Source organism: Petaurus breviceps, unplaced genomic scaffold (genome assembly GCF_028583685.1).
Source record: "Petaurus breviceps papuanus isolate PSGF00001 unplaced genomic scaffold, PetGlider_PUasm1.0 90133, whole genome shotgun sequence".
Classification (NCBI taxonomy): Eukaryota; Metazoa; Chordata; class Mammalia; order Diprotodontia; family Petauridae; genus Petaurus; species Petaurus breviceps.
This window is the reverse complement of record NW_027187182.1, coordinates 802,740-827,100: the sequence shown is the minus strand read 5'-3', so window position 1 is coordinate 827,100 and position 24,361 is coordinate 802,740. Positions and strand designations below refer to the sequence as shown.

The 24,361-nt window shown below is 40.6% G+C and overlaps 1 protein-coding gene across 1 annotated transcript in view; it reads right to left on the bottom strand.

The window, feature by feature from the left end:
- The window catches only part of IL1RAPL2 (interleukin 1 receptor accessory protein like 2), a 447,749-nt gene that overhangs the window by 189,198 nt on the left and 234,190 nt on the right, over positions 1–24,361 (bottom strand). The window contains exon 5 of the mRNA XM_069107492.1: positions 19,687–19,761. Coding sequence (XP_068963593.1) covers positions 19,687–19,761 — 75 coding nt within the window. The remainder of the gene's footprint in view (positions 1–19,686; positions 19,762–24,361) is intronic.

Here is a 24,361-nt window from a genome sequence, read left to right as displayed (position 1 = left end):
CTGTATTTCCCTCCCTCCTATCCCACCTCCCACTTATTCTATTTTCTACTTTGATCCTGTTCCTTTTCAGAAGTGGGTGGTTCCAACTTCCCTCCCCCTCCCAGCCTGCTGTCCCTTCCATCATCCCCCCTCTCACTCCCTCCCCCCCTACTCCCCTGTAGGGTGAGATACCCTATTTAGTGTGTATGGCATTCCCTCCCTAAGCCAAATTCAATGAGAATAAGGTTGACCCATTCCCTTTTGCCTTCCTGTTCTTCTGCTCCATTGTGACCATTTTCCCTTGCCTCTTCTATATGAGATAGTTTACCCCATTCTGTCTCTCCCCATCTCCTCTCATTATATTCCTCTCTCACCTCTTAATTTCACCTTTTAAGTATCATCCCTTCCTATTAAATTGGTCCTGTGCCTTCTATCTATGTATATCTGTACACATATATACACACATTCACATATGTATTCATATACCCGTATACCCTCATATATATATATGCACATTTCTATTCCCTTCAACCACTCTCATACTGAGAAAAGTTTCTTAAGTTACAAATATCGTTTTTCCATGTAGGGATGTAAATAGTTCAACTTTGATAAATTCCTTATGATTTCTTTTCCCTGTTTACCTTCTCATGCTTCTCTTGCTTCTTGTATCTGAATGTCAAATTTTATATTCAACTCTGGTTTTTTCACAAAGAATGCTTGAAAATCCTCTATTCCACTGAATGATCATATTTCCCCCTGAAACATGATACTCAGTTTTGCTGTGTAAGTGATTTTTGGTTTTAATCCCAGATCCTTTAACCTCCAGAATATCACATTCCAAGCCCTTCGATCCCTCAGTGTAGAAGCTGCCAGATCCTGGGTTATCCTGATTGTGTTTCCACAATATTAAAATTGTTTCTTCCTGGATTGTTGTAATATTTTCTCCTTGATCTGGGAATTCCAGAACCTGACTATAATATTCCTAGTTTTCTTTTGGGGATCTTTTTAGGAGGTTATTAGTAGATTCTTTCAACCTCTATTTTGCCCTCTGGTTCTAAAATATCAGGGCAATTTTCCTTGAGAATTTCTTGAAGGATGATTTCTAGGTTCTTTTTTTTGATCATGGCTTTCAGGTAGTCCAATAATTTTAAAATTATCTCTCCTGGATCTATTTTCCAGGTCAGTGGTTCTCCCAATGAGATATTTCACATTGCCTTCTATTTTTTCATTTGTTTGGATATGTTTAATAGTATCTTGATTTCTCATAAAGTCACTAGCTTCCATTTGCTCCAATCTAATTCTGAAGGAATGATTCTCTTCAGTGAGCTTTTGAGATCCTTTTTCCATCTGACAAATTTGACTTTTTAAGGCATTCTTCTCCTTATTGGCTTTTTGGGCCTCTTTTGCCATTGAGTTAGTCTATTTTTTAAGGTGTTATTTTCTTCAGTCAGGTTGTTAACACTCATTTCATAATTTTCTTGCATCATTCTCATTTCTCTTCCCAATTTTCCCTCCACTTATCTTATTTGGTTTTCAAAATCCTTCTTAAGGTCCTTTATGGCCTGTAATCAGCTCATATTTGTCTTGGAACCTTTTGGTACAGGAGTTTTGACTTCTGTGTTCCTCCCATTCCATGCTTTGATCCTTTTTGTCCCCAAAATAGGAGTATAAAGTTGGGTTGCTCTGCTTGCTTTGCTTCCCTAGTTTGCTCATGATGCCACTCAATTACTTGACTTTTGGGCTTTTTGCCCCAGTAGGACTGTGCTACCATACCATACAGGGGAGCTTTGACCCAATTGCTGGGATTTTCTCAGCTGCCTAAGATCTTAGTTGGGTGCCATCTCTGAAGCCTCCACATGCTCTGGCAAGCTGGTGGCACACCCCAGGGCCTCCACCATAGACCGCAACCCAGACCCAAGTAGGTTAAAGCAAGAGCGATTACCCCTCAGACTGGTTGCTTGGTCCCCCTACAATCTGCAGGCCAGGAGCTGAAGCTGCCATATGGTGGCCGCTGCAAGGCTGTTGCGCCTCAGTGGCTTTGCCCTCCAGGGGATAAGGCCAACCGCACTCCCAAACCACCAGATCCCAAAGTCCATACTGCACTGACCTATCACTTTGTCCTTAGCATCTATGGGTTGATAATTCTGGAAACCACCACAGCTGCTGGTGATTTGAAGTCCCTCCAGCCGGCCGCTGGTCAGGCCACCCTGAGGGTAAGGCTTCAGGCTCAAGCAGGGCTGGGGGTTGGCTCCCAGAGCACTGCACTGGACAATTCCTGCTGGCCTGTCCTCAGCGGGAGGTTAGCTTCTCTCTGTCATTTTGTAGGTTCTGTTGCTCCAAAGCTTCTTCAGAGCCACCTTTTACATGAATTGGAAGAGGTGGAAGTTAGAGCCCCAGGGAAGTCCTGTTTCTACTCTGCCATCTTGACTCTGCCCCCATGGGTTTCTTATATCATGGGTTGGCATGAGAAATTAAATGGGAATTTTTGGGGAGTGTGGTAGCAGCCACAGGTGACACATAAAGGAAAGCAGTTGACAGAGAACCTATGACCAAATACCAAATCCAAAATTTACAATAAGGTATGGTAATTACCCCATAAAAGAAAAAGAAAAAAAAATTCAGACTTCTTTTCTGATATGAAACGAAGGCCAAAAAAAATCGTACTCAAATTTTCCAGATCAAGAGGGCACCATGCCCCTGCTAATTTTCCAGATCGCAAGGGGCACCATGTCTCTCACCCCCAACTATGCGGAAAGGATAACTGTATTATAGCACAGGTGTTGATGTGTATTGAGAGGAAGAATTTCTCCCCACCAGTGAAATCACTACCACCTCAACAGCAACAACAAAACCGTTTAAAGCAGCTGAGGAAAGGATAGAGTTTCACCAATGTGCAACTTTTGAATTGTTTGTTGGTCAGACAACAGATGGTTCTTGCTTGGCTGTGACAACTTATGAAAAGTGCCTTCTGGGACAAATAGAAATGGTAATATGCATTAGTGGAGAGGACCTCATCTCATAAATGAAATTGCTGTTTGGAAGGATTGGAGTATAAGTTATTATGTAGTTATTTTATTTTCTGTACGCTACCCTGAACCACCCTCATCCCTTTAAAAAAAGTGTTATAAAATCAAGCACATGGTTATTCAGTTTGTCAAGAGAATCTTTGGAGAACCAAAGCTCTTGGTCTCACAGAACCAGGGATTGTAATTATTGGTCTGTAACGTGCTGATTGTCAGATAAACCCAAGAGGCCAGGGCTCAATAATTATGCTGTCCCTTTTCACTATCCACATCATTGTCACTGAAATCCCATTTGAATGGGATGAAAAGAGAGACAGACAAAAAAAGCAGTGACTCATCCAGCCTTTATTCCTTGCTTTGATAAATAGTCTCACGAACGTGTTCTTTCGACCTTCTTGGGATTGTATATTTTGATGCATTGGCCATCCCACCTCTTCTCCATAGTTCAGTGAGGCTGTAAACAAGAGGAGATGTGTGATGGCCTACTCTGAAAATTATACATTGTTGAAAAGGTCAGAATTGTACAGCTGAATGTTACTATTTGTAATTTACAGAATATATGGGACATTCAAATTCTCATAACTCATTCTCTTGACAGATGGAGGAGAGCATAACATGGCAGAGCATGAGTCTATTGAATGAACAGGCACAGGAAACAACACAATCTCAGGATGTTTCCTGTGTGGTGCCTTGAGAGGCTACCCAGCCTGTTTATTTATCAGGAGATCAGAGACACATGAAGTTCCCTGCAAATGACATGTGGTCTATTTACCTGCTGACCTGTAAATGTGGTAGCCAGGATAAACAAGGTCAAGACTGAGCACCGCTATTCCATTCACCTCTCAAAGATCAAACAATGTTCATTCATTCCAAATGTTTATTTATACAAGGCATTCTGTGTAACTCATAGGATACAGGAACCATTTGAAGAAGTTCTTCTTGTCAACATAAAACATGGAATCCTAGGATAGAAAGGAAATGTGATGCAGTGGATAGTATATCAGACAGAGTCAGAAAGACCTGCATTTGAATCCTACCACTGCTCCTTACTGGCCTTGGACAAGCCACCTGATCTCTCTGAACCATTGTTTCTTCATCTGTAAAATAAGAGGGTTGGCCTCAAAGATCTCCAGAGTCCTTTCCAATTCCAGATCTATGATCCTGTGATTTTATTCTCATGACTTCAATCCGATCCAATTCAAATCAACCAGTATTCACTAAGAAAGTAGCATGTTGGGGCGGCCAGGTAGCACAGCGAGTAAGAGCACTGGCTCCAATGTCAGGATGACTTGTGGATCGAATCCCAGGCTCAGACACTTAGCACCCACCCAGAAACACCTGGCCGTGTAACCTTGAGCAAGTTACTTAACCCCAATTGCTTAGAGGTGGCCAGGTGGCTCAATGAGTAAGAGCACTGGCTCCAGTGTCGGGATGACATGGGGATCAAATCCGGGCTCAGATACTTAGCACCACCCCAAAATAACTGGCCGTGTAACCTTGAGCAAGTTACTTAACCCCAATCGCTTAAAAAAAAAATAAATATAAAAAAAAGAAATTAGCATGTGCAAGATCTCAGAGAACATTTATAATGCAAGGTACTGTGCTAGGCAGTCAGGATGCAAAGCAAAATGGACAAAGGCCTCTTCCTGAAAGGGCTAAGGTCAGAGTACAACATGGACACGTATATTGTAGGAGGGGGGAAAGCATGAACATCTAAGGAGATCAGAAAAGTCAGCCAAGAAATATGGCACTTAAGCTTTGACTTGAAGGGGTTGGAGATTCCAAGAGGCAGAGGTAAGGAGGGAAAGAATCTCTGGTACAGGCATGGGGGGCCATTTGTTCAAAGGAACAAAGGTGGGAGATGGAGTACTGAGTTTGAAGAACAGCAAGGGTGCCAGTTTTTCTGGAATGTAGAGTGGGAAAAGGGAAGCAAATCAATGTGGAAAGGTAGGTGGGAACCAGATGCTTAAGGCTTTGAATTTGTACACATCTAAAACTGAGGAGTATGCATTTTAGCTTAGAGACAGTAGGGAGGGACTAACTACTCAAGAAGAGGGGAGTGATATGGTTAGAGATGCTTTCAGAAAATTATTTTGATAGCTATGTGGAGGAAAGGTTGGAGTGTGGAGAGAATGGATGTGGTGAGACTGATTTGGAGACCACTGGGATAATCCAAGTGAAAGATGGTGAAGGCCTGAACTAGGGTGGTAGCCCTCGGAATATGTGAGAGATATCATGGAGGCAAAATAATCAGGACTTGGCAACTGACTGGCTATGGTATAAAGGAAGATGAAGACTCAAAAAAGATAGGTTCATAACTTAGGTGATAGAAGATATGATGGTGTCCTCCACCAAAATGAGCAAGCATGCAATTGGGGTGGGTTTTGAACATATTGAGTTTGATATGCCTATGAGACAGTCAACTGGAGATGTCCAATAGGCCTCTGGTTATTTAGGATACAAGTTCAGTAGAGGGACTAGGTTGAATGTGTAGATCTGGGCATCATCTGTGGATAAATAAGAACAGAAACCATAGGAACTGCTGAGATCACCAACAAAGAGGATATGATATGGATGATGATCCAAAAAAGGTGAATGAGGAGCATTCAGAAAGGAGGAGAACAAAGTCGGAATTCTAAGGGATCAGAGAGTACTCAGGGGGAGAAGACGAACAGTGGTAGCAGAACTTACTCTCCACCAACTTCTGAGCAGAGGAAGGATATCATCAGACCTGTGATTTAGGAATCTCACTTGGGCAGCTATGTGGTAGATGGATTAGAGAGGGGGCAGACTGGACGTAGGTGGGGAAAATTAGAAATTGATTGTGATAGCCTAGGTGAGAAGTGACAAGGCTTGGAACTAGAGTGACTATGACACGAAGAGAGAAGAGGATGGATGAAAGATGTTGGATTGTGGTTAACAGGATAAGGCTATTAAATGGCTATGAGGTGTTTCTAAGAATGGAGTCATGGATAACTCCAAGATGGAAAGCCCAAGTGACTGGAAGAATGGCAGTGAAGTCCTTTGCAACTTATTGCATTACGAATTATGCCTTGCTGAATTCCAACATTGGATTACCGCACCATATGTTACCTTCTTTCCTACTTTTGGCAAAGACCTCTGCCATGCTTCACCTCACTCATGCATGGAATCTCTCTAGATTCCTTTTCTTTGCCTGCTGTTTTTGTCCCAATGATGGTAATGTCCCCCAATCCCTTCCCGATCATGTTGTTTCTACCTTCGCAACATTTCTAGGATATGTTTCTTTCTCTTCATTCATGCAGCCACCACCCTGCTGCAAGGCTTTTCTACCACATGCCAGGACGACTGCAATAGCGTCCTATTTGGTCTCCCCACCTCAAGTTTCTTTCCACTCCAGTCCCTTCTCTACTCGGCTGCCAAATTTAGTTTCCTAAAGTACTGACAGGAACTAAGTGGTGGACTAAGTGCCACCCTCCATCCTCCACTCTCAACAAACTTCAGTGACTTCCTGTGTCTTCCAAAATCAAATATCAAGTCCTCTGGATAGTTTTAATGTCAATGTCCTTCAAAACCAGTCACCCCTACCATTGCTCCTTGAGGAAAGGGATTCTTTTCCATTTGGTTTTTGTATCTCCAATTCATGTATATATACATACACACATTATATACACGTATATATGCATAAATGTATACATGTACAAATATGCAGTTATGTAAAGTGCTTGAGAAATTGAGAGGTTAAATGATGTACCTAGGGCAGGGGAGGGGAACCTGTGACCTTGAGGACACATATGGCCTTCTAGATCCTTGAATGCCTTTTGACTGAGTCCAAGTTTTACAGAACGAATCTTATTATTCAAGGGATTTATTCTTTGAAGTCTGGATTCAGTCAAAGGGCCACATGTGACCTCCAGGCCACAGGTACCCCACCCCTGGCTAAGGTCATGCTAGGTTCTTCTTAGTTATTCACTCCACAGGCTGTAAGTTCCAGTAGCAGTGACCTTCTTGTTCTTTCTTAAATACTAAACTCCTCCTGACTCTGCCTTTTCTCTGGCTGTCCCATATATCTGCAATATTCTCCCTCCTCACATGGGCCTCCTGACTTCCCTCAAATCTCAACTCAGACTCTACCTTCTGTAAGAGGCTGTTCCCAGTCCCCAAAGCTGCTTCTGCTTTCCCTCTGAGATTGCCTCCCGTTTCCTCTGTACATATCTGATATGTACATAGTTGTTTGCCCAATTATGTGTGCTCCTCGTGTTTTCGCTTTTCTTTGTGTTTCTAGTACAGAGAACAGTGCCTGACACAAAGTAAATGCTGACTAAATGTTTGTGGCTGGCTGACTGATCAACTCGAGTCCTCAACAGGGGGAAGTAGGAGGGGAAGTTTTAGGGGAAAAGAAATTCCGTTTTGGACATGTTGAGTTTGAGATATCTGTGGGACAGTGGAGATGTCTAGCAGACAGTTGAGATGTCTAGTGGACAGTTGGAGATATGGGACTGGAGTTCAGGAGACCAATGAATGTTGGATCTGTCAATCCAGAGTGACCTTCATGGAGGTGAGAGTTGAATTTGTGGGAACTGAAGAGATTGCCAAAGGGGGAAGAGAGAGGGAGAAGAGGGGAAGGCCCAGAATAGAGCTACAGGGGATAATCAAATATGGAGGGCAGGATGTTAACGATGATGCTGCAAGGAAACCCAAGAAAGATTGATTGGAGAGATGATAAATGAACCACAAGAGAGAATTCAGAGGAAGAGAATCATTCAGAACAGAAGGTGGTCAGTAGTGTCAAATTGTGGCAAAGAATTGGATGGAGGGAGGGCTAAAGGAACAAGCATTTATTAGGCACCTATTACGTGTAAGATACTTTGCCTTCTCAAGGAGAAGTGAAAAAGGAAATGGATTTAACAGCAAATAGCTAACATTTCTCAGTTTGCATACCATATCTCATTTGAGTCTTACAATAACCCTAGAGGACAAGTGCTATGATTACCCCCAAATAATACAAAAGCCAGAAGAAGAGAAGTAATAAATGCTTGGTGGATTGGATTGAACAAAAGCTTTCGACTCCAAGTGGGGGTAATGGCTAATGCTGTCACCTTTCAGTCTACTGCACAAAGGTTTAGGAAAGATTAGTTAATGGCACCTAAAATTCTTTGTGCTCTTTGGAAAAATTCATTGTACAAACAGAAGGTCTAATTATTTAAATGGGTTCCCTCTTGGGAATAGTCAATGGTGAAAGGATTGTGGAAAGATGGGCACACTGATTTGCTGTTGGCGGGGCTGTGAATTGGTCTAACAATTCTGGAAAGCAATTTGGACTTACAAACTGTCCATGCTTTTAGACTGAGAAATCCCACTACCAGTCCTATACTCTAAGGAGGTTAGTGGTAAAAAGAAGGGACTCATATACACTAATATATTTATTGCATCACCTACTGCATGAGCAAAGAACTAGAAACAAAAGTTAGATGAACATTAGTTTAGAGATAGCTAAAAATGGTGTGGTACCTGAATGTGATAGAAGATTTCATTTTTGTTCTAAGAAATGTTGATTACAAATAATGCAGAGATTCACAGGAAGACTTGTATGAACTGATGCTGAATGTATTAAGTACAACCAGGAGAACAACATATGCAATGGTTACAATGATGTAGATGCAAAGAACGGCAACACAACAATCAAAATTGAATACTGCAAGTTCATAATAACCATTCTTGGTCCCAGAGAAAAGATATCAAAAGGTACCTTCCCTGCACTCTTCTTTGCAGAAGTGGGTGATGGAGTGTGGGACGCTGAATGTGAGGTCAGAATTTTTTGGGATGTGCTGGTTAGATTTGTGAAACTGATTTTTCTCTTTTTTATTCTTTGTTATAAAGGATAGCTCTCTGGGAGGTAAAGGAAGGAGGGATATAGTGGCAAATGTACATGATGTAAAAGACAAAAGACATTAATTAAATATATTTTACAAAACAGCCCCACCTCTCCCCAAATCTCCCATGTTGAATTAGCACTTTTCTCTTGCTTCTTCCCATAACCCAATTAAGGCTTCTGGAATGAGGAGTTTCAGAACTTGGCGCCCACATTAATTCCTTCTCCCTTGGTGCTTGGCACTACATCCCATGGTTTCATTTCCTTTGTTCCCTCCTTGAATCATCCTAACAATTGAACCCCAAGACACATCCCAGTAAACAGTCTCACACAGTTAAAATCTTACCCAACGGCATGACAATGAAAGGAAATTCAAATCACAGGAAGAGGCTGCCTCTCAACACACTCCCAAATCCGAAAGCACATCCAAATCCCTGCCCACAGCACAATGGAGAGACCAGAGTTTGGTCTCTACTTGCATAATGCACATCTAAAAAAGTATACCAAGTTTTCTATGTACACAAAAGCTCTTCTTGGAAGGCAGAGATAATGCAATGGGAAATACGTAAAATTTTGGGAAGGTGTTTTTAGTCTTGCTGATCTAATTAATATACATTGAGATATCTTTCAAGAGTACCACAAGGGATTAGGAAAAACTGTATGGTAGTAAGTTTCTCTATACGTCTTTTGGTACTCCAAGGTATTCAATATCCTCATGCTACCCCCTGGCTGTCCATGCCTATAGGACCTCGTAATCTGCACTTATGTTACTCAGAACTGCCTCAGTCAAATATGGCCCATACTCTGCCCCATTCCCCTAGGAGTCTGTTCCTTACTAACCTAACAAAGTAGTCTTGTATTAAGAGGCCACAAGACATGCTTTATAGTGCTAGCTATCATATGGTAGGGGGTGGGGGCTTACTCTTTAGGTCTTGGTTTCTTCTGTACAATGAAGGGTTGGATTAGTTGATAATAAACAGAATTTATTTAACATTTTAAAGTTTGCAAAGCATTTTGCATTCTTTTATAGATCTGAGCCTTGACAGACTTGTAATAACAAGTATCATCCCCATTTTACAAATGGAATGACTGAAGCTCAGCGAAAGCATTATATTGTGGATAGACTTTTGGACTTGGAGTCAGGAAGATCTCATTGGAATCCTGTTTCAGACATTTATTAACTGTGTGACCTTGGTGAAGACACTATCTTTGGGACTCAGTATCTGTAATGTTAATGGAATAGGAAAACCTTCCCCGCCCATTAATAGGCCTATGTGACCTGCTTTGAACTCTGGCCCAACTCATGGCTGTCATACAGTCTGAGTCACAAGGAGCCCAACATGGGAGGACCTTGTCCAAGGGAAAGAGAGTGAGAGTGAGGCAGAGCAGAGAGTGAAGGGAGGAACTTGCCTAGGGAAACTTGTTTGTGGGGAGGCCTGATACAAAGAATGCATGAGATGTTGCCTGCTCTCTAGATTTGTGATAAGTACTTTGCTAAATCTTACTTCCTGGTAGCCTAATAGTGATGTTCCAAATAAATATTTTCGTTTTGCCTTTGAAGAAGAGAGTTTCTTATATTTTGCAAATCTATCCTGGAAATACATATGTATATTCATAGCAGCTGCTATGGGTATTACAATGGCATTACAGTTTCCTCCTCTGCAAAATGAAGGGGTTGGATTCAACCTCTTAAGTCCTTTCTACATCTACATCTACATCTCACTTGACCTTAGACTTGACTTCCCTGGCCCTTAATTACCTTCTCTATATAGTGAGAAGGCTAGACTACATGACCTCTGAAGTCTCTTTCAGTTTAAAATCTAAGATCCCATGATACTCTCTGTCACCTCAGATGCCACCACTTTGGGTCTCAGTATTTTTGTCTGTAAAATGAGGGCACTGCACTAGACTGCTTCAGATATCCTTTCTACTTCAAAGTCTGGGATTCTCTCAATTCTGCAGTTCTCTACTTAGTTACATGTGTATAGTATAAAACACACTCACATCGAAAATAACCAGGTGTTGCAGGTGGAATTTTGGAACAGTGGTTGGGAAATAGGGCCTAGATCCATGATTTCCTGGATATAGGGAATTCCTTCTACCAAATGCAGACTGGTGCCTTTCCTAATTTTTTTTTTGCTTTTGGAGGGGGGAGAGCAGGGCAATTGGGGTTAAGTGACCTGCCCAAGATCAAATGGCTAGTAAGTGTCAAGTGTCTGAGGCCGGATTTGAATTCAGGTCCTCCTGACTCCAGGGCCAGTGCTCTATTCACTGAGCCACCTAGACGTCCCTGTCTTTCCTAATCTTAAGAGAGTGACTGGGTACACTGCACTGGGTCACACAGCCAGTATAGTTCAGAGGTGGGCCTAAATTATACTGTTATTTCCCTTACTTTCTCATTTTCTTTCATAGCACCAAAAGTCAATCTCAGCTTTTCTTTCTCATCTTCTTCCTTCCTTCCTTCCTTTCTCTTTCTTTCTTTCTTTCTTTCTTTCTTTCTTTCTTTCTTTCTTTCTTTCTTTCTTCATTCATTTATGCTTTTTGGAGGGGGGAAAGACAGGGCAATTGGGGTTAAGTGACTTGCCCAAGGTCACATAGCTAGTAAGTGTTAAGTGGCTAAGGCTGGATTTGAACTCAGGTTCTCCTGACTCTAGGGACAGTACTCTATTCACTTCAGCACCACCTAGCTTCCCTCTCATCCCTTTTCTAAAGAAGAGGTTTTTTTGCCTTTTGGAGGGCAATTGGGGTTAAGTAACTTGCCCAAGGTTACACGGCTAGTTTTTGTGTGTGTGTGTGTGTTAAGTGTCTGAGGCCGGCACCAAACTCAGGTCCTCCTGACTCTGGGGCTGGTGCCTTACTCACTGCACCACCTAGCTGCCCCTAAACAAGAGTTTTTAAAAAGAATCAGTCTTTTCCTTGGAAAAGTGAGTGAGGCACTAGAATTGTTAAGAACCACTGACAGGCTCCTAAGTGTTAGAAACCCAGTGTCAACATGTCATTGTGCCCCAACAGTCCAGGCAATTAGCTATCTCCCATCAGTGGGAACATCCTAACTCCAGAGGGAATGGTCCAATTTCCCATTTTCTCTTTTCTGATCCTGGGGCATGTGGAGATTTCTGACAATTTGAATTGACATCTTTCAAGAACACCTCCCCTGCCCCTCAGCCAGTCTTTAGACACAGATGCAACCACAAACAGTTTGCTATTTGAAATGGAATTGGTGCTGATGGTACTTAGGGTCAGGAGGAGTAAAAAAATAGAGCCTTTAATTCATATGATTTTTCCCCTATAGAGTTCCTCATTTGCTACCCTTTAACCTTTGCTGCTTGGGGACATTGCCTCATCTCTGACCACCTACCTGCTGTCTAAAGAGGTTGAAAGCAGAAAAGGAAGCAGGCACCTGCATACTTAAAGCCTGCCTCGTATTGATCTCCAATTACTCTAGACTGACTTGGTGCTATGGGGTCATTTTAGTTGCTTTGGACTCTTGGCTCTGATCACTTGCTCTGAAACTCCAGGGCAAGACTTTGGGCAAGTCTCTTCAATCCCCTGGGTCTCAGTTTCCTACTTTGTAAAACTAGGTACCTGCTGAGGTCTCTCTCTTCTTGCTCTAAATCTAGAATCCTGTAGGGTCCACACTTGACCAGCTGACTGCTTGTCCAGTATTCTGATGGCTTTTGGCATACATGAGCTTTTCCCAGGCTGCTTTCTTTTTCCTGATCAATAATTCTACCCTGCCCCAAGCATCCAAGCCCTGGTATTTACAGCTCCAATTCTATATCCTTGATAGAACTAGCACAGTTATAAATTTTAAATGGACAAGCCTGATTTGGGGATTAATAATGTAATGGCAAAACACAATCTATAACACACAGTAGTACTTCAGTAAAAATGATGATTTCCTAATCAGCAACACCCAAAGTCCTGGTGCACTTGTGTGCTTGTTAACAAATTATAGCACAGCTCAGAAGGCATGTGGTTTCTATATTCTTTGTGGCAGAGAGTGGACTGTAGCTGGGACAATTGGATTCTCGCCTAAATGGGAGTTTTTCTGCCTTGGGGGGTTGAAATTGTGAAGTGAGTTTAAGAGTTGTGCTGTATGATACAGGCATCCATTGCTTTGATTTTTACTGTGCTTACATCTAATCTAATTAAAGTTCTTGCTCAACTGTGATCTTGAGGCCTGATTACTAATTAGTCCGAAAAACAATGAACAATGAGTAGTAACACTAAACAAAAGAGTCTTGAGTCTTAACCAAGGACAGGGTGCTGGCTGATTGGCCATCACCTCCTCAATCGACCTGACCATTGACAGTACTGTCCTTTTATGCTTCAAAAGTCTTTAAGACACCACTCCTTGGAAACCACAAAGATCCGGCCAAAATACGGAAAATGCCATTAAGACTTGGGCATGAATACGACAACGAGATGTTGGAAGATTGGCCCAGATTATCCAAAGCTGCAAATAATTAGCATGTTGGACAATTCGGGGAACATGTTATTTGGTGTCATCCATTAAGTTTTCAGCTTTTATCCAGAATAAACAGAAGGAAGGCCTGTTAGAAGTAGGCCACTGACTCAGTATTTCTGCATAGGAGAGGGAAGATTGCTGTGAGCTGCCTCCAATTTCGTCTGCCAAAATAGCCAGGTGCTGGAGATTTGGATGCCGTTGTAGTTCCTTCCTTTATTCTTTTGAGAAACATCACAGCATTTATCCAAATTTATACTGAAGGTGTTCTGAGGGACACTTTAAGCCATACATGAAAAGTTGGAGGATTCAAAGGATCCTTTCTACACCCACCCCTACTGACACACATGGATTAACAACCAATGAAATTATCTGGCTTTGTTACATTGACTAAATTGGGGACTTTAAAATGAAGATCTCTTCCTTTCAGATATTTATCCCACACTATTCACCCCAATCTGCCACACTATCAAAAGGTATGTTGTATTTGTGGTCAGTCTACCATCTTGAAACAAACAGTGGACAGAGGAAGCTTTCAAATAGACACAATCTCTATAATGTATAAAAGTATAATAAATTTGATGTCTGGGAACAAGTTGCAGGGAGATATGAATGAATTAAGTCACAAAGTGAAGGATCAAATTCCAAGAACAACCAGTATAAGAGTCCTTATAAGATAGTGGATTAATAAGGATAGATATCATTGCCTGGATAATTCCCTAATTTCCAGTTTGGCTTGTATAATTCTTGCCTCTTGGTCCTGAACAATGTACCAGCTTTAATATTTCAAAAAATTCTCCTGCTAAATCTTTTTACTCTGGTCCCATTGGATTGTCAATATCATTTTCAGTAGAAATTGATATGCTGGGGAAATCAATTTCAGAAGATTAACATTCTATATACATATATGGGATGTTTGAGCCAGGAGCACATAATACAGACCAAAGTCATGAAATATAGATTCAAAAACCTTGCAGAAATAAAGTAAATACTGAATGAGAATGGAAGAGGGAGAGAAAACAAACTATTGTCTGGCATAGACTTCATCTAGGAATGAAATGTCTGTGCTAATCTAGTTAGTGAGGGCTGCTACCTCTCCTGGTCTGATTCTCTTTGATGTTCTTTAGTGCTTTGGACTTGCTTTCTGCCTTTTGGGTACAGATGGAGAAAACACGTGAAATCTAGACTTATTGTTTCTGAATAACTTGACTGACTCATTTCAGATCATTAAGAATTTCCAAAGAAGAAAAAAGCAATCCTTTCTCCATGAGAAAGAACAGAATATACTATCAGGTTCAACTTTATTCAAACTAGGATTAAAAATGGCTCTCACTTCTGTCCATATTTTCCCATGGCTTCTGAGCTACATGGAGAATGCTGGGCTTTATTGAATGTTCACTAGGGGAGGAAGTCATAATACATTGTGGGAGAAGGAAGGGACTGCCCCCTGTGAATAAAATTTATGCTGTGATTAAAGGTGCAATAAAAAGTAAAAATAAGTGAGATGCAACATGGCAGAGTGGGTAGAAGACCAGCGATGGAGTCAGATATGGATGCGAGAAACTTTGGACAAGTCACTTAACCTCTAAATGCCCTAGCCAACTCTGTAAGACTCAAAGCTGCAGAGCAGGCGTAGGTCTGCAATGATGATGGGAATTTCTGCACCAGGCTCTCTTTATACCACTGAAATCATAGGACCAATCCAAAAAGAAAACACCTAATACATATATTATCCTTTAAGGTTTGCAGAGCAACCTGCATACAATATCGCATTAGATCCCCCGCCCCCAAGATCCTGTAAGGTAGGTGTTATTATTATTCCTGTTCTACAGATGAGGAAACTGAGTCACAGAGATGTTGATTTGTTCAGGGTCACACAGCTAGGCACGGTAGTGTCCGGAGAAGGATCCAAACTCTGGGCTTTCTGATTCCAAGCCCAGAAGTCAGTCCATGATTCTATAAATTCTTAAGTATTTGTTTATGGAAAATGCGGGAGAGAATTAGCGTTCATTTAGTAAAGATAATTTTTTCAAAATGAGAGCTAAACCTCTGTGAGGAAGAGAACAAATCAAAGATTACAGGGCTGAACTGAATTTATGTTTGGTCGACATTTCCTCCAATTTCTTACCATTACTGCAGGTACCTTTAATGTACTTTAGTTTTGTAGGTTTGCTTTGTCAGGCAATCGTTTCCCGATTATTTGGTTAAGAATGTGTTTGTGCTTTTGAAATGGATGTCTTTTTGGTGAAGATGAATATTTTTCAGCATTATAATGTGAACACTATTTAGCTACACTCAAGCTGTCATGGCTGTGTCAGCAGAAATGTATGTAAATTCCTAGAATCTCAAGGATGACTAATGGATTACACTATAGGAGAGAGAAAGTCAAGATGTTTCTTTTCCTCTAGAGACATAATAAAGTATCTGTATTGATGCCAATTCCATGCAGCAGACATGGAGTATTTCCATTGAAATCTAATATCCACCAAATTTCTCTTATAAATGCATGGAGTAAAGAAACCACCCCTAGCCCCGACAAAATGAAAATAAATACCTTAGACAATGTTTTTTTTTCAAAATAACCTTCAGGCTGAGACTCAAATGCTCCCAAGAGTTTCTCATTTTGTGTGAAAAATGATTGTATGTTCTTTTTTGAATTTTCAGACCTTTGCCTTTTTTTGCCATTCCTTTGCACCCTTCTCTGAATGTGCTGGGGAAATGGCAGAAGGGATTTCCCCTAATTGCTCCCCACCCCAGGAGCAGGTGATGGTGACTTTTGTCAGAAGAAGAATTTGGTCAAGGTAGATGTGTGCTAGCATACAACCTACGAGGAGAGTGCCTGAGAGGGAACTTTTCAGGCCCAAGAGATAGTGGCAGCTAAAGTATTAATAGATTTTTTTGCAGAAGCACACATGTGCAGGCCCATTCATCTATGGAATTCATGGACACTGTTCATTGATCTGAACCTCCTGTGTACAGGCAGGGGGATTTCTATCATTAAGGCAGGGTTATCTCAGAACAGCCTTTTAGGAAGAGAACAGAGATTTGCTGGACAACACCAGCGTTGGAGTTGCTTTATGGAAGACCCCAGGCAAGGGTATAGACCTGGTCTTCTAGAGAGAGAAATGGATGTCCCAGACAACATGCTTGGAAAGAGTTGGATTACTCTTGTGACCTCTGTGGTTAGAGGAGTAAAAAAGGAACCCATGATGTGGGGAAGCAAGGGACCTTGATCTTGCTACCCCCTCCTATTACAGTGATTTGTATAGTGCAGGTCTGCTGGGCAGGGGTATTACTTGTTCAAAAGCTCCAAAAATATGGTTGTCTTCTGGAAGGAGTTTATGGGCTATTTGAGTACTTTATATATTTTCTGTGTCTGCTTATGAGCTCCTGTGAGTCCTTTGGGGGCTTTATATGTTTTGGTATCTGTTTATGGGCCCTGTGAGCCCTCTGTATCTTTTGTACTTTCTATGGGGTTAAAAGAAAGCTGTCCCATACTCAGGAAAAAAAAAACAAACCAAAACAACAAATGGCTTTGTACATCTTTTGCTTCTCAAAAAAGGGTGGTTTAGCATATATTCAGAGAGTTGCTGGGGTCAGAGAAAACTAAGTGGCAGCACCTATGGTGGGTGACTGATCTCCAGGCAAAGGGTAGAATGTGAATTAAGCCTGTGGAACCTGGATAGTCTATCAGCGCCATGCCAAGAAATTGAATCACTTCCACTGGAATTGTCTTAAGAAGATTCTGAAGATCACCTGGAAGGATAAGGTACCAGACACTGAGGTCCTTACTCGAACTAAAGTGTGAAGCATTCAAACTCTATTTTGGAGAGCACAACTCTGATGGACTGGCCATGTTGGTCAAATGCAAAATGCACGCTTGCCAAAAATACTATTTTATGGAGAACTCACATGGGGCAAAGGTTCATATGGTGGTCAGAAGAGACAATGCAAGGACACTGTCAAGGTCTCAAGAACTTTGGAATTGTGTGACCTGGGAGACACTGGCACAGGACCGCCCAGCATGGCATGCCCACATCAGAGGAGGGGCTGTGCTCTATGAGCAAAGCAGAACTGAAATAGCTCAAAAGAAATGTGAGATACACAAATTTAGAGAATCCACCCCAAAAGTTCACATGGACTGTTTGTGCCCTGTGGTAGATCATTCTGGGCTCGTATTGGTCTGATCAGCCACAGTCGGACACAATGTACCTTGATTCTAACACAATGATGTCATGTCGGTCCTCTTTGAGAACGAAGGACAACCATATATACAATTTAATACCCTCAACTGGTTGAAGGGTTTGGTGATCTGGGTAAACCATTTATATGTTAACTTTTTAAAGTTCTAGTTTAGACATGAGGTTGTCTGGTATAGTGAAAAGAGAAACAGCTCTGACAGGAGGGTTTGAATCCTCTCTCTGATGCTTAGTACTTGTGTGACTTGGGGCAAGTCATTTAATCTTCCTGGGCCCTAAATGAAGGATTTGGACTAGATGACCTCAGAGGCCCCTTACAGCTCTAGGCCTATTATGTTATTATGTTTCTGAGGATGGAGATGTTTGATACTTTCTAGAATGGGAGGAAAAAGTCAATTTACAGAAGGGCTGAATATCTTCCTAAATATTCTTATCATGTCTCCTATCATGGACAGAAATGTTCACTATCAAGTCATCATTTCTGAACTCTCTTACATATTTGAAGCTTTTAAAAGAACAGCTGTTTGGAGCACAGAACCCCCACTTCCATTGCTCTCCAAGCTCTCTAAAGGCACTTTACTACCTAGTTGTAAATGTTAAGTTATGAGATAATCTTTGGCTGGGGCCATGTGATGCCAGAGCAAACAGTGGAAAAGCAAGTTAGTCAAATCTGTTTTGTCTGCTTCGTGACAAAGAGTCAGTTTGAGTGATTATTTTGAGCTGAATGGATTGGTTCTTTGGATATCATGGTAGAGTGGCCTTCACGTGAGGGGAAAACATGACTATGTCTTCATCTTTCTGTTAACAAAGTAGCTGCTGAATTGAGTCTTGAATCATAGGTTGAAAAATCTGGTGCGTATTTTATGTGCATTTAAAGCACATCATAATTTTAACAATGTCCCTATTCCCCTGGTATCTTTGTACTTACTCCAATGCTAGAACCCAAAGTCATCTACAATACAAATTTTCCGAATACACCCCCGACATTTTAAGCCCTCCGAACAATGCCAGCTTAAATTATCAAAAGGATCAAAATTACTTTTGTTCCAGCCAAGCTAAAATGCATTCCAAGCCAGAATACAACATGCTACCTTCGATTTCAGATAAATGAATCCAGTCATAGGAATAATGCAATTTTTCCTCTCAGATATTATGGATAGAAATAAGTCACCCCCCCAAACCCAAGTAAAATTGAGAGAAGTAAATATTGAGTCAAAAATTCCCAAAGTGAGTACAATGTTGAGGTCAATTTGACTTCTACTGGCTAAAGAATTGGTGCATCCTTTTACTGTCACAGAAACAAATAAATAGCAGACCCTCAAACAACCCTAATATTCTTTCAGCATTTTGTACAGTCTTGGCATATTTCTGTTGTTCAGAGTAGGAGAAATTCTGATTATTGGGACAAAACTCATGGGACTCGTGAAAGCTCACAGATAATAAAAGAATGCTTCAGATTAAAGGCCGTAATTTGGTAGAGGACTCTTAGACCTCCAAGTTTCAAGGCCATGGCTCTAAAAATACAAGGATTGGCTTGGGGGGGAGGACTAAAAAAGAGGCTTGACATCTTGCATCCTGAATTGAGTTTGTTGAAAAAAAAAAGAAAAAAGAAAGAAATAAAAAAGGAGTGCCCATAAATCAAGTTGTTACTTCTCCTAACACCAGATGATTCATAAATATTCAGGATCTCAACTTAGAAACAAGTTTAAAATAGCCCTGGATTATGCCATTGGAAATAACATGACCAAATCATTATAAAGGGTGCTTTTATTCCGCCTTGGAGATCTGGCCTCTGTTGAAAGGAGCAGCCTGCTTCCAGGAACCAGCACTCTACCAAGAAGACATTTTGGCTAAAGCACATGTGAGGCTCTTGGTCCCCAGTCATGAAGGCAAGATGTCCATTTACCCATCAATCACAGATATAAAACTCTGTGGACATGTATGCTGACTACCCTATGTAACCAATTAGGATAACCATTCCTTCATACAATACAAACTCATTTCCTTAAACTGTTACTGCAGTGAACTCCACACTTACAAATGAGTGGACGCAAATTGATTTGCATGTAATAACAGTGGCAATAAACCTCTTTTGGTTCGGGCAATTTTTCCCATCTGTTAACAGAGTGGAAGTTTCCTATCTATTATTCCCAGAGGGGGACTTACCCAGCTGGACATCAATAACACTTGGCTGATTCTCCCTGGGGAACAATGGCTTGGGAGGTTTGTCTGTGAGTAACGCTGGAAGAGAAAATGAGAGAAAGTAATGGAAAAATGGAGATAAATTACACAAGAAAAAAGATTCTATCTTGTATGATATTTAATGTTTGTAGACTTGATGGTGTGTAAACATTTATTATACAGTATTCTTCCTTAGGCTGCTACTCCATACATATAATATCAATTTCCCAGCACATTTGGAGCCCTATTGATTCACTGTAAATAGGCCATTTTGACAGCTAAATTTTCCAACAAGATCAAATAAATGGACTCCTTTTGAGTGGTTTTGGTAAGCTTGCATGGATGAATAAAAACATTTAAATATAATATAATGAGACAAATATCATATCCACTCCTTTGCAACTATAAATATTCTCAATAAAATAGAATCTGAAATATGCCATTTCAGGGAGGTCCTTCTGAAACTTCTAAACCAGGGGTGGGGAACCTGCAGCCTCGAGGACACATGTGGCCTTCTAGGTCCTCAAGTGGGGCCCTATGACTGAATTCAAACATGACCCCTATTCTAGACTGTATACTCCAAGGCCAATATCTATCTTTTAGTAAACAGTTCACTGACTAATTGATACAAAGTCATTTGAATAGGTAGTCCCTGAGTTTGTGGCAAGTCAAGTATTATGTTAAACCCTGTGTTGTATTTTGTACTGGTTAATTAGAAGATATGGGCCAAGCTTATAGATAGATTCTCATAGAACTGAGGCCGGAAATTTAAGCCACATACAATAATTAGGGGACAGTATAAGACCCAATATAGGGAGTAAGGCCCTATCCTTCTCTTTTGGGAAGGCTCTACACTGGACTGAAATGAGACATTCATAGACCACAAACCATTTTATAAAAGGAAGTTCATTTAATAACCGCCCTGAAAGGGTATTCAAAAAATAGAGAGCATTAGTTCAGTTGGGCCCAGCTCCCCTGGCTCTGCATTTGTTGTGGTGACATGTTTGGCCATAGAGGTAGATTAATTTACATAACAGTAGAGCATTCATCAAGACTGAGGAACACTCACTTCCTCAAGTGATGGCTTTTTATGCCTTAGGTCATTGAGAAGATATGTCAGTGGCTTGAACCTTACTCCTCTGGACCAATTAAGTCTCAAGGATGGTTCCATTGAGAGAAAAATTAGCCTCTGTCACTAGGCCCTTCTGGTTGTCTTTCTAGTAATAGCTATCACTGCTACCACACTGCTCCCAATATCCTCAGAGAGAAGGCCCTGAAAACCATCAAGGACATCCAGAATGACAAAGTCATTTGGAAGGATCTTCAGAGGTCCCCTAATTTAACCCTTACTTGAACAAGAATGCCCTCTTGTCAAATCCGACAAGATGCTATCTAGGACTTTGAAGTTCTCCCAAGACAGTATCACTAATTGCTAGGAAATCTTTACCAGTTTCAACATTAATTTGACTCTCTGAAACCCCAATACATTGCTCCCAATTCTACTTTCTGGAGAAGAGTAGAACAAACCTCAGGGATGCTTTTTGAATTGAATTGGACCGCATTGAGGTGTGATCTCTCTTTCACATGGTAAGTCTTCAAATAGATGAAGACAGCGATCACATTCTACCTAAGTTTTCAGTTTTCCACTCATTTAACCACTAATGCCTTGGAAGGGAGCCACATTAAAAAGCAATGTCACGGACTCAGTTGGAAGTCTTCTAAAGGAAAAGACACAGGGTTGAAGAAATTCAGGGAGATTCAATGATCATATAGTCCCCATATCAAGAAACAGCACACTCACAATCTGTTGCAGATTTAAGTGACTGCCCAGTTCCTATGCACAGAAGTCCAGTATTCCTTAGAGCTAGCTACGTAGAGTTTCCCCAGCAGCTTTCTTCAAGTAACTCATGTTTCCTCCCTCTAAAATATTGAGGAAATCAAGTGGTTCACTGAGAAGTGAGATAAGTACTCCTCAACAGACATGGGGGGCAGGTGGTAATTATTAGGGTATAAGTGTGAGAGTATTTTCTACTTGATTCAATTCCTAGTCTTGTGCATTATGGCAAAGTGGCCATACCAAGGGGCCTATATACTACATTTGTGGGAACTTGTCTAAAATACACACACTCAGACACACACATTTTACACATAGAACTATATCTATCTATATATACACACATATATGCATACAAGATACACACACTATATGTGTGTATGTATATATATTTAATAAAATAATTAACAACCATAACTTTCAATATAAATGGGATATATTCACCCATAAAATGGAGGATAATAGGAAAATTTGTTAGAAAATGGGGGTCAGCATTTGTTGTGTATAAGAAACATCTAACAGTTAAAGCATAAAGATTAATTAAAAGCAAAAAGATTATTAATTTTATTAACTAATTTTATTTTTATTTATATTATATAATTACATACTATTAATATAAATATTACTTTATTATTCATCTTTATTTGTTAATTTATAATTAATTTTATTAATATTATTAATTAAAAGCATAAAGATTAATTTAAAAGAGGGAATGCAGCAGAATTTATTATGCCACAGGTGAAGTAAAGAAAAGGCAGTGTTGGCTATGTGTTTAGATAATCCATCAATAAAGACTGACATTGTTAAAAGAAAAAAAAATGTATATTAACTCTCTCTCTCTCTCTCTCTCTCTATATATATATATATATATATATATATATAGTCACACACACACACATATATACATATGTGTGTATGTGTGTATGTATATATGCATTGGCTGCTCTGCCATTGCAGAGGATCCATTAAAGATTTTCTTCTTTTTGTATTTTTTCCCCTTGGATGTGAATGTACAATGTTTTACAATGTAATTTTTCCAGACCAGATGAATTCATTTTCAAATGGCTATTTTCCTGTTGTATAAAGTGCCATTAAAGTTGTTATTATTTATTGAAGTGATATTGTCAGTTAAAATAACTTGCAAATTGGAGTATTGGTTTTAAATCTCCACCATAATTATTTATCTATTGTAAAATTGGTATACAACAGCACTACTAAATTCTTACAAAGAACTACTGACTTGGGGAAGGGAGGCTCCATTGACCATGATTATAAAAGTACTGCAAGGATTTGACATAATTCAGTGGTGTGCTAGGTGGTGCAGTGGATAAAGCAATGGGCCTAGAGTCAGAAAGACCTAAGTTCAAATGTGATCTCAGAAACTTAGCTGTGTGACCCTGGTCAAGTCACTTAACCCTATTTACCTCAGTTTCCTCATCTGTAAAATGAGCTGGAGAAGAAAATGGCAATCCACTCCAGTATCTTTGCTAAGAAAACCGTAAATGGGGTCATGAAGATCTGGTCATCACTAAAATGCCTGAACAAGTACAATCTTAGGTATACTGAGGTAAAGACAGATTGTGACAGATATTATGTAAGCTGGCTGAAACAATGGCACACTTAAGCATCCCTAAGGAGATAACTGTTAATAGTGTTGCTTGCAAACTCATTATTAAACCCTGTACTGCTGACTAGGAGCTAATGAGAAAGTTGAAAGTCTTCCTGGTGAGACAAGGAACAACTGTGTACAATATGAGAGTCCTGCTGGCAGAGCGATGTCACCCTCAGCAATTCATGATTAGGAACCAACCCCTCCTTGAAGAGCCTTGGTAGCCACATCTTTCTCAATAGCCAATGAGTGAGTCTTGGGTAGCAGTTATTCACAAAGGGTGGCCTGTCAGTCCAACGACATTACACCAAGGTATTTAATACTGGAAGCTGCAGTTTTTGTAGGGGTCATGTTTACCAACAAATTAGAAAGCCTTTGACACCTGGCTGGAAAGTGCCCCAGATACACTCTGGGGAGCGAGAAGATTGCTATAGGTGAGTATCTGAGAACCCTGGGGACCTACTTTTGATATCGGAAGCACATTAAAGCCAGGCTACTCTGAGGTTTGAGTATTTGAATGTCTGCACATGCCTGCAGGCCTGCCTATTTGGTAATACTGGAGGGGAAGGCCTCTAACTCTGGACTAAGACAAGTCATGAGTGGGGTATGGTATCAGAAGAGCACTCTGACAAAATTAAGCTGACTCAAATGCCCAAAGAAGCCATAGATAGATGGCAGTATACTTACTATGAATGCACCAATGTCTATGGGAGCAATGGAAATAGCCTCCAAATTACTCTGAACTGATATGGTTGATTCAGGAGATAGAGTAAGAGCATAAGGATGGTGTGAGTTTGCTTAGGCAACAGAAAGTGGCTTCTTTGACTTCCCCTAGGCAATAGCTTTCTGGGTGTACTCCAGAAGCTCAAGGCTTGTGGACACAGTCCAAGATAGCTGTTGTTTACCTTACTACTGCTGTTCAGATTGTTTTTCTTCAAGGGACAGAGAGGCTTGTAGTCATGGGGTGGAGACAATGCACCTTGGGAAGATCAAAAGAGAAACAGTTGTATTTGGTATGGCTATGGGCATGCCAAACGGACACTCACTCACTCCAAATGTCCAATCAACTGTCAAATCTTGCTGTTTCTACATACAAGACATCTCTTACATTTGACTTTTTCTCTTTATTAACACAGTGGAGAGTTGAGTAGGTCCTCATCACCTCTCACCTGAATGATTAACTCCAAAAATAGATTACAATTATATCTTACATTCTA